Source organism: Ranitomeya imitator, chromosome 9, assembly GCF_032444005.1.
Source record: "Ranitomeya imitator isolate aRanImi1 chromosome 9, aRanImi1.pri, whole genome shotgun sequence".
NCBI lineage: Eukaryota > Metazoa > Chordata > Amphibia > Anura > Dendrobatidae > Ranitomeya > Ranitomeya imitator.
This window is the reverse complement of record NC_091290.1, coordinates 143,768,915-143,780,381: the sequence shown is the minus strand read 5'-3', so window position 1 is coordinate 143,780,381 and position 11,467 is coordinate 143,768,915. Positions and strand designations below refer to the sequence as shown.

Sequence of the window (11,467 nt, the reverse complement as noted above, 5' to 3'; positions counted from 1 at the left end):
ATATAATTAGCAAATGGCATACTGCACGAGTAATTTATCATTATTTAGAGGGCAGCATTCCAGAAGAATTCTGAGATCTGCAGACCCTCTGCATTGTTACTAAATACGGATCTATAAACACAGATTCTCTGAAATATTAAGGCCATTACCACTGCGGCGCAAAAGAACATATAGGTGACATTACACCACGCCAATAAAAATTATATAAAATCCTCGCTAATGAAGAAATGCAACATATATTACCATCCTCTCTGCTACATTGTAATTATCTGCAGAGGCTTTGCAGTCATTTCCATATGTACTGCTGGTTTTTCTGTAACGTGCCTGCAATATATATGCGATTATTGAGGGGTGAGGCGGGCACACGCTTAGATTCTTATGTAAAAGTATAACATAGCATGAAAAACAGTTTCTAGTTTGCTTTTGATGATCAAAACAATCCTGGCATTTTAAGCATTTGCATTAATTCGTAGCTGTAGTCAGGAACACATGTACACATTTTTTGATATTACTAATAATAATTTAATGAAGAAAAAAAACATTAAAGTGAAAGGGAACCTGTATTACCGTGAAAATGAGCCCTAACATGATTTTATAGGATTTTTGGAGTATGTTTGTAATATACGTCCTACTCCAAAAATATAGTTATAGTCAGGACCGGCGTTAGAGGGTAGATATTGACTCATTGCCCTGGGCTTCCACTCTCTTAGTGGCTCCCAGCAGTTTTATTCTGAGTTTAAGACTACTTAAGGAGCGTTGGTGACATCATTGTCATGTTACCATGATGTCACCAAAGGTCCTTTTAAATGCTGGAGTCTAGAGAAACTGAAGAGGAGGCAAGCTGGTATGCATTGTATGTGCAATGTGTGTATTCATGCGTATGTATGTGCAGTGTGTGTGTATTCATGTACATGTATGTGCAGTGTGTTTATATACGTATTTGTATGTGCAGTGTGTTTATATACATGCGTATGTATGTGCAGTGTGTGTATTCATGTGTATGTATATGCAGTGTGTTTATATACGTGTTTGTATGTGCAGTGTGTTTATATACATGCGTATGTATGTGCAATGTGTGTATTCATGCGTATGTATGTGCAGTGTGTGTGTATTCATGCGTATGTATGTGCAGTGTGTGTGTATTCATGTGTATGTATGTGCAGTGTGTGTGTATTGAAGTATATGTATGTGCAGTGTGTGTGTATTCATGCGTATGTATGTGCAGTGTGTGTGTATTGAAGTATATGTATGTGCAGTGTGTGTGTATTCATGCGTATGTATGTGCAGTGTGTGTGTATTCATGCGTATGTATGTGCAGTGTGTGTGTATTGAAGTATATGTATGTGCAGTGTGTGTGTATTCATGCGTATGTATGTGCAGTGTGTGTATTCATGCATATGTATGTGCAGTGTGTGTGTATTGATGTATATGTATGTGCAGTGTGTGTATTCATGCGTATGTATGTGCAGTGTGTGTGTATTGATGTATATGTATGTGCAGTGTGTGTATTCATGCATATGTATGTGCAGTGTGTGTGTATTCATGCGTATGTATGTGCAGTGTGTGTGTATTCATGCGTATGTATGTGCAGTGTGTGTGTATTCATGCGTATGTATGTGCAGTGTGTGTGTATTCATGCGTATGTATGTGCAGTGTGTGTGTATTCATGCGTATGTATGTGCAGTGTGTGTGTATTCATGCGTATGTATGTGCAGTGTGTGTGTATTCATGCGTATGTATGTGCAGTGTGTGTGTATTCATGCATATGTATGTGCAGTGTGTGTGTATTCATGCATATGTATGTGCAGTGTGTGTGTATTGATGTATATGTATGTGCAGTGTGTGTGTATTCATGCGTATGTATGTGCAGTGTGTGTATTCATGCGTATGTATGTGCAGTGTGTGTGTATTGATGTATATGTATGTGCAGTGTGTGTGTATTCATGCATATGTATGTGCAGTGTGTGTATTCATGCGTATGTATGTGCAGTGTGTGTGTATTCATGCGCATGTATGTGCAGTGTGTGTGCATTGATATATATGTATGTACAGTCTATTTATATACATACGTATGTATGTGCATTCTATTTATATACATGCGTATGTATGTGCAGTGTGTGTATTCATGTGTATGTATATGCAGTGTGTTTATATACGTATTTGTATGTGCAGTGTGTTTATATACATGCGTATGTATGTGCAGTGTGTGTATTCATGTGTATGTATGTGCAGTGTGTTTATATACATGTTTGTATGTGCAGTGTGTTTATATACATGCGTATGTATGTGCTTTGGTGACATCATTGTTATGTTACCATGATGTCACCAAAGGTCCTTAAATGCTGGAGTCTAGAGAAACTGAAGAGGAGACAAGCTGGTATGCATTGTATGTACAATGTGTGTATTCATGCGTATGTATGTGCAGTGTGTGTGTATTCATGTATATGTATGTGCAGTGTGTTTATATACATGCGTATGTATGTGCAGTGTGTTTATATACATGCGTATGTATGTGCAGTGTGTTTATATACATGCGTATGTATGTGCAGTGTGTTTATATACATGCGTATGTATGTGCAGTGTGTTTATATACATGCGTATGTATGTGCAGTGTGTTTATATACATGCGTATGTATGTGCAGTGTGTTTATATACATGCGTATGTATGTGCAGTGTGTTTATATACATGTGTATGTATGTGCAGTGTGTTTGTGTGATTATATTTGAATAAATATTGATTTTTTTGTTCAAGACTAAATCTGGATTGTTGTTCATGGAAAAAAAAGACATAAGCCCTAACCAATTCTTTCAGGGCAAAAAAATAATATAAGACTATTTTAAATTTTCAGGGAAACACAGTCGTGGTATGGCTGTATAGGCGCTTGTCTCCCAATAAAAATTCTATCTTTTTTGTACAGATCAGATGTGCTAGTTATGAGAAATATTGTATAGAAACCATATGCAAATTAGGCGGGAAGTGCACTGTGGGCATGTCAATGTGCTTGGACTGCTTCTTATTGACACATTTCCAGCTTTATAGGAGTATGGTTTGTACACTACATTTCTCATGAACACGGCACATTGGATCCATACAAAAACGGTTTTATTGTTATTATAACTAAAGCGCCTATATAGCTAAATCACTGCTGCCACGCAAAAAATGTGCTGACAAGTTCCTTTTAATGGACGAATCTCACAGAAATTGTACAGCACTAACTTGAAATTCCCTGCACGGTGGTTAGTCAAAAATGCCATAAGTAAGTTTCACCAGTACGTTGCATTTAGCACCCGTGTGCGTAATAATATGAATTCACGTCATCTGTATATTTCTCAGATCTTATATTTAGGCAGATGCCAGTCGCTTTCACACCAATCAGTTAAAGTGGTCTGGGATTAAGGCCTAAACGTGTATTTTTAGAATCTGATATCTGCCGGAATTAGCTACAAATTAAAAATGGGGAAAACCAGTCGTCTATTGTAAAGCACCAACCTTTTCAGGATAATATTTCTACTCTGCAAAGACGGATCACAGCTAGTGATGAGCAAACGTGCTGGGATAAGGCGTTATCTGACCATGCTCATGTGCTAGCCAAGTGTCCTCGGCGTGCTCAAAAAATATGTTCGAGTCCCCGCGCCTGCATGTCTCGGCACTGTTCAACAGCCGCAACATATGCAGGGATCGCCTACCAAAGAGGCAACCTCTACATGTGTTGTGGCTGTTTGAGCACGCTGAAGACACTTGGTTAGCACAGGACCATCCTTGGATAAGACCTTCTCCGAGCACGTTCGCTCATCACTAATCCCAACCCAAAATGTTACTTACATTAAGCATCCTTCTCATTCTTCCTAGTGCATTCTACTAAGGAAAGTAGCTAGCGCTCTACACTTTACTATATCGCACTTGGATCAGTTTTTACTCTTTTAATTGCTTCCCCCAATCTAATGGGGGAGGAGTTAAAAAAATATCCAACTAGCGAGTGACTGTCCCCCCCGCGGCTTCCCATTTGGCTGCTATGACTGAGTGGAGAGGATGTACAAACTCTGCGGAGTGATGTGATGTCACCAGTTAGGCTCCATTCACGTAGTCTCAGCTGGGGGGCAGCCGCCACTTAAAAGTAGCAGCGACATCCATCAGCACCTTAAAAAAGGTGGAGTATAGATATTTAGTCCTTTTTGACAGTCGCCTTAGGACAAGGATTACATGGGTATTCCTTCCCTTTTTGGATATTTTTTTGCATTAGACTATAGACTCCAGCTTAGTTCCGTTCTGGAGTATGGGGTAATCGGACATCCACCTCATCCTCGTAGATGAAGATGATATCACAATGCACCAGGTGGGCTGCAGTAAATGAGAAGCCTTTTGTGTTCCAAAATGATTCTTTATTGTACCAACGCGTTTCGCCGCTAAACCGGCATTCTTGCCAATGAGATCCAGCAACGGTCCTGATGAAAACAGTGTATGAAGTGTAAACGGCACCATTGCTTTCACTGGGTAGTGGCTTTTCTTGAGCACCACCTTCACTTCACTAAGAGATGAGTTCCAGAACCCGAGAACATCCACCACACAGCAAAAGGAGCTGCGCTGTTTTGCACCATACACTGTTTACCTCTGGTCATTGCTGGAGCGGAAATCAGCTGGGTAGTCGGACCCCCATCAATATGATATTGATGGCCTGTTCTAAAAAATAGTTGAAAAACCTCATTAAGGATGAAATTATTTAAAAACTTGACTAAAAACTAGAAAAAGATCTAAATCGCAATTGGAAACTCTTAGATTGAGACATTAAAATAATGGAGGAGAATTGAGGAATAGTGATGAGCGAATATACTCGTTACTCGAGATTTTCCCGAGCACGCTCGGGGGTCCTCCGAGTATTTTTTAGTGCTCGGAGATTTAGTTTTTCTTGCCGCAGCTGAATGATTTACATCTGATAGCCAGCATAAGTACATGTGGGGGTTGCCTGGTTGCTTGGGAATCCCCACATGTACTTATGCTGGCTAACAGATGTAAATCATTCAGCTGCGACCAGAAAAACTAAATTTTCGAGCACTAAAAAATACTCGGAGGACCCCCGAGCGTGCTCGAGAAATCTCGAGTAACGAGTATATTCGCTCATCACTATTAAGGATCTCTAACAACTCAAAATAAAGATTTTGCATTCTGTTAGACAAAATATGAAAATAACACCACAAATATTTTATAAAAGGTAAAAAAAAAAGTAAAATAAGTAAAGATGACTTTTTACTGTCCAAAAAGTATTTACAATTGCAAATTCCCTTTTTATTCATTACCACTTAGTACACATTTTGTTTTTATTTTATTTGTATAATATTTATATCATATTGAATTTACAGGAAAAAAAATCTAAAATTTTCAAAACTCTTCTAATATTTAACCCCCTAAAGACTCCTCTGAATTCAATGTGTCTGAGGTTTCTACGGCCGGATAAGATCAATATCAAAAGTAGTGGACGAAATTATCAAAAACAACAAAAAGCTCCAAACCAACAGTGAGAATTCTTAGACTGAAGGCATTAAAATAATGGAGGCGACTGGAAGTTTAGAGATACCCGTAGTGCAGACATTGCATTTTGTTATGTAAAATCCTCCCCCCAAAAAATAAAAAATCCATTATAAAAGCTAAAAAATAGTTTTTAAAGACAGGTTAGGATTAGGATTAGTGATGAGCGACAGTGCTCAGATAAGGTGTTATCCGAGCATACTCGTGTGCTAACAGAGTATCTTCAGCGTGCTCGAAAAATATGTTCGTGTCCCCGCGCTTGCATGTCTCGCGGCTGATCTACCACCGCAACACATGCAGGGATTTCCTAACAAACAGACAATTCCTGCATGTATTGTGGCTGTCGCGAGACATGCAGCCGTGGGGACTCAAACATATTTTTTGAGCACGTCGAAGACACTCGGTTACCACCCAAGCATGCGCAGATAACACCTTATCCAGGCACGTTTGCTCACCACTAGTTAGGAAGTCTTTTTACTATCTATTTAAGAAGGAAATTTTGTGGTGTTTTTCCATGCTGCTGAAGATTGAAGACAATCCAGTACCAAGAGATATTAGTATGCGTTTTTTTATTTGACGCGTTTCAAATTCTTCATCAGGAAGTAACCACATAAGAACACATTGACATAAACAGAGGTTATTTATTTCAATGTGTTCTTATGTTGTTACTTCCTGAAGAAGTCTGATAAACTTCAAAACGCGTCCAATAAAAACCTCATTATAATATCTCTTCGTAACCAGATTGTCTTCAATCTTCAGCAGCGCGTAAAACCCTACAAATTTTCTTTCTTAACGCTACTCTTGGTCTGGTGACCCGTAGATCTTGAACAGCCGATTACCTGTTTTCAAAGCGGTTTTTTTTTTGCTACTTTAATATAAATCAAGTGTGTTGGATAAGACCCTATTTGCGCTGTTTTGCTCTCCAATTTCTTGTTTACTATCTAAAAAGTCTATACAATCGCAGCTTTTCTTTTATTGGTCTTTGCGTTGTACACATTTTTCTTTTCTTTTATTTGTATTATTTTATATTATACAAAATTCATAGAATGAAAAATTAAAAAAAATCCTAACTTCCCCCCAAGACTCTTCTAATGAATGGCGTTTACCCTCCCCTCAAAAAAAAAAAAGATTCCTCGGTATTAAATGTGTCTGAAGTTTTTAGGGATTTAAGAGTTATTTTCAGCCTCACTTGTATTATTTATTTAGACTTTTCTTTACATAAGCGAGGTAGGACGAGATCGATGACCAACGCAGAAGAACTGAAGTTTTGGAACATTAATATAAATTGTATACTAATTTCCCCCCAAAGCCTATATATATACGTTGTAAACCTGGAGATCTTTAACGCAGCTGCTAAACAGTGCCTTGTCCAGAAGGGGACAATCTGTGCCTCTAATTGCTGTCACTGAAGCCGAGATTCATTATGTGACTTTCCCATTAAAATGTGAGCATTAATTTGTATAATGAAATATCACCCGCTGCAGTGTTCATTAGCCATGCCCTACTGTATACTGAACATTGTTAGCTACCTAGAAACTGTAGTTAATTTTGCTAATGGATATTTCTCTACTTAGTGTTTGCTATGAAATTTATACTGTAACATTACCTCTTAAACTTTTAAAGAAATTTAAATTCAATCAATTATTCCCAACAAAAGTTTTGGGATGTCATTAAGCCAGAAATATCTGCTACCACTGCAGTGTTACAACAAAAAAGAGGAGAAATTAACAAAAAAAAATAACAGAAAAGCAAAAAAAAAAACAAGCTATTTAGCAAAAAGGAGATGAATAAAAACCGAGTTTGATTCTTACTCCCAACTAAGAATAAAGAGAATTTAATGGAAAGTTGACGGCACGATGTTTCTTTTTTTTTTTAAATTTGCAGTGTTTTGGATTATTTATTTTTTGCAAATCATTAAGTTTAGTTATAATATTTTTAAGTAGTGAAGCTGAAATATATGATAGGAAATAGAGAAAGGTCAACCAATGACAAGGTCCAAACTGGTCAACCCTTTCTTCACAAGTTGATCAGCTGCTCAAATCAGGAAAAGCTCGAATGAGAAGGTTATTCCAGTCTCCGAATATTCTCCTCTATCCAATGTATATAGAATATCTGGTGGTACTGATGAAGATAGTCACTCCTGCAGGCAAAGAATTGGATGACTAGCTACACCACTCAACTCCTCTTGATCTGGCCATGCTGCCAGAAGAAACCGGGAGCATAGGTTCTCTGTGTCCGCACCCTTTGGTAGACTTGATAACCTCTTGAACTGGTAACTAGAGATGAGTGAATTTGTTCGGAAACGAGCGCCGGATCAGAATTTGCCAGATTCGTGCCGAATTTATGTTTGACGATCGTTTCCGAACATATTCACCCATCTCTACTCCCATTGACTCCAATGGTGTTTGGCTGGGTAATATTGTATTTGCAATATTCGCAGACGATCGTAAACTGAACTGAATATTAAAAAAATGTGCTCAATTCTACTGGTAACCACAGCAGAAGCTTTACTTTAAGGGCTCTCTGCTCTGGCTCATGGAGTAGGGTCATATGCCCTAAGAGGGTATATGGACTGGGGTTGTCGAGAAAGGACAACTCTCTTACTACAATGCTTTAACAACCCAAGATCTGAAGTTTAAGCGATAAGGAACCTATGAATGAACTTTCCTTGAAGATGCAATATATGTGAAAAATTTTCCTTAGATGCATGCACATTTCCAAGTTCTTAAACTTATTTTTTGAGTTTACAATGGGGGATCTACTTTTCTAGAGCTGCCTAGATTACACTGGAACATAGACAAGATGCCACCCTTGAAGGCTCTCGCATCTATGGCAATTCATTTGTAGATTTAATTGAAATCTATGGCACTAGATACTTTAGAATCAACAGTAGACCTGACCTAGAACCTTCTAAAATCTATAGTACTACACTCTTATAAGTTTGATCACACAATATATGGGAAGCAATGTTTAGCAACATCACAAAGTCACAGTCTTGGAGTCAGCCAGTAACTTCTGGGGTAACAGCACAAGGGTTACAAAAATAGGCAGATGTGTTGGCGACCATCGGTTAAACATCTGTCCATTAATGGCTATGGTCATCTTTAGGGAGAAGAGCTACCCATGTCATCAAAGCTACTCGATGGATTGATATTCATAGTTCAGATGATACATTTGACAATTTGGGCTTTTTTTGGCTGAACACAATGGGCTAGCTGAGCAAAATAGCTACTTAAAGTCAAACTCATAATTTCATGAATAACTGGCCATAGAATTGAGATGTCTTCTTTCCTATAAGATACTTCTCAAGTTACTGAAAAAATTCCCTCAACATGAAGGACTCAGATTAAGTAGCCTTTAGTGTAAAACTAATCTCAGTGTCCCGGGTATACCAAGTGTGTGCTGTCGAGATCATAAACCTTCATCAATGCGATTGGGGGGGGGGGGGGGTCACAAAGTCTCTCCATATTAAATCCATCTATACATGACCTAACTACGATATCTGATACAATAATTAGGCTGGGACTTAAGTTGGGGAAAGCCATTGATTACTTACAAAATAACAAAAGTGATCAATAACACCTGGGGATGTGATGTTCACGTTCCTAAGGATAACGTTCATGGCTCAGGGTCAAAATGATAGGCAAGTGTCTCTCCACCTTCAATGTTGGTGAGACACTTACCTAATTCCACCTTTCAACCATAATTAATGAAATTCTGAGTTGGGGCACTATGACCATGTATCTCAGCAGTAGCCAGCTGAAAACTTCTTTAGTATGGAGGTGGTCTACACCAGGAGGACTCTCATGTGCGGCAAAGACCTTCCATGGCACAATACTGGAAACCCAACTTCTAGTATGGACATGAGACCTCACATAAAAACCAGATTCAAGGTAATGCTACGTTCTCGTCCCAGGTTCAGGTCTTACCTGTATGTATCCTCAAATGCACCTTTAGGTGATGTGAAGTCCTAAAGGTTTTCCCACAGTAAGGACAGTCCTTCATAGCTGAGCCAAGGTTTCTGTCCCTCATCATAGCTTGTTGTTGTGCTCCTGTACATCTTCCAGTGTCGTCCCCCATATCTGTAACACAGAGACGATCACTTCTAACATCACTTCAGCCAGACGCTGGTTAATTATAGCAGGGACGGTATCAGTACTCTGCCTGTCTGTTTCATTTGTTCTGTCAATTCTTGTGATTGTGATTCTTGGGGATAATTTCATCTTTTTAATCATTATTTTAAGCAACATATGGTATCTTAATAGTGAACGGAGTTATAGAAGAAAAGAACCAGCTGTGGAGGCAGATGCCGGGCTTTTTTATTTTTATTTTTTTCAAGGCACCAAAAACCCAAAAGTTTGAAATTAGAAGAACTCCGACATAATCATGTACATTATTTTTACCTTACATGATTGTGATCAATTACTCCCTTGGATCTAATCAACATGAGGGGAGGGCCTAGATGCGAAAATCTAAATATGTGCATCTATACTTAAACTCGATCACCCCCTAATGTTACTGTGATATTTATTTGCCGAATTTGAAAAGTCTCAGAATTAAAATAGAACTCATCAGAGACACGAGCTCTACTTCATAAGCGCTTCTAAAAGCTTGGAAAGTATTTATTTTCCACAATTATAATTTTATATTTCCTATTGTGTATTTATATATACCGTATATGTTTTCTCCTGTAAATAATTTTTTTTAGATTCCTGAAGCCTGGTGCTAGGAGATCCTCAATGGTAACCTGCCCTCCTTACATGTATGTGCCAAATACTAGCCGTTTTAGAGAATACACCACGTTTTAGAGCGTCCAATCACTTCCATCAGCTATGAAGACAATGCTGAGGTTCAGTCTCTGACGATTTCTAAGGAATTGCTATCCCCTTTATTATCTGTACTTGATAATATCTGCTAAAAAAAATCCAAAAAGTTTTATGTGACCAAAGTGGTTTGGAACCAGGGATGTGCGGACCCGTTGAAGTTCGGATTCATCGCGTTCGACCAAACTTTAGTCCAAAGTTCAGTTCAAGTACCAGAACACGAACCCTATAAAAATCAATGGGGACCCAAACTTTGGAGAAGGAAAATATTTCTCTCTCACTCCCGAACTATAAAAAGGACTTCCATGAGAAGTCTGTGTTCGGAGTTCGGCACCGGACACTAGCTGTCCTGTATGAACCCCAAAGTTTACAGTTTGGGCTCGGTCATCTCTATTTGGGATTTTTGCAAAACTGTTATTTTTTCCTGAAAAGTATTCCAGGGGAGATAATAAACAGGTGTGAGGAGCCATAAAAAAACTCTAACTCCAATTTTATTCGAAAAGGACATAGTTATTGGCCTTTATTTAAGGTCTTTCCTGTCCTATCTATGACTTTCAGTGCTCTGTATTTCCTTATATACCCCTCCAACCTATCTACTTCCCATGAAACTCCATCTCTTAGCTGAGACTCTTCTTCTGCTGGGGGCCATACCCATTGCGATGCCTACCAGCCAGGGTAGCTTTGGTGGGTGCTTCAATTACCTCATCAAGATAAACAGCTAAGGAGGACAGTTTTTCTTGTGGTGGCCATCCGTGCAAGAAATCACAGGCTGCTGAGCGTACAATTGACAGAAGAGTGCTGATGCATGAATCCCTTTACAGGCCAAAAGGACACTTTTGACCATCGATGGGTGAAAGTAGCCCTATTGCTACAGTTAATATGTGCCTCCGATGCAACGCGTACAAGTCTTCCTTGCCATATTGGGTAGTCAGTTGACCGTCAGCTTTCTCCAAGGAGCCCTACTTGTCATGCGATAGGATTATAACGTACAATTGAGTCTTTATAGGAGAAAAATAATTAAAAAGTAAAAATCCCTGATGTATGGGCGACTTGAATCCCAATCCAGTTGCAAATTTAGACAGCCATATTCCTATTATACCCGAGCATGAGTTGTGTATGTTTG

General features: G+C 38.7%; 1 protein-coding gene across 6 annotated transcripts in view; it reads right to left on the bottom strand.

Annotated features, from left to right (window-relative positions):
• The window catches only part of ZNF536 (zinc finger protein 536), a 626,001-nt gene that overhangs the window by 246,768 nt on the left and 367,766 nt on the right, over positions 1-11,467 (bottom strand). For 4 of the 6 annotated variants that reach the window (XM_069739303.1, XM_069739304.1, XM_069739301.1 and 1 more), the window contains one exon: positions 9,451-9,603. The exons of the other annotated variants lie outside the window; for them this stretch is intronic. In XM_069739303.1, the coding sequence (XP_069595404.1) occupies positions 9,451-9,603 (153 nt within the window). The remainder of the gene's footprint in view (positions 1-9,450; positions 9,604-11,467) is intronic. 6 annotated transcript variants of the gene reach the window in all.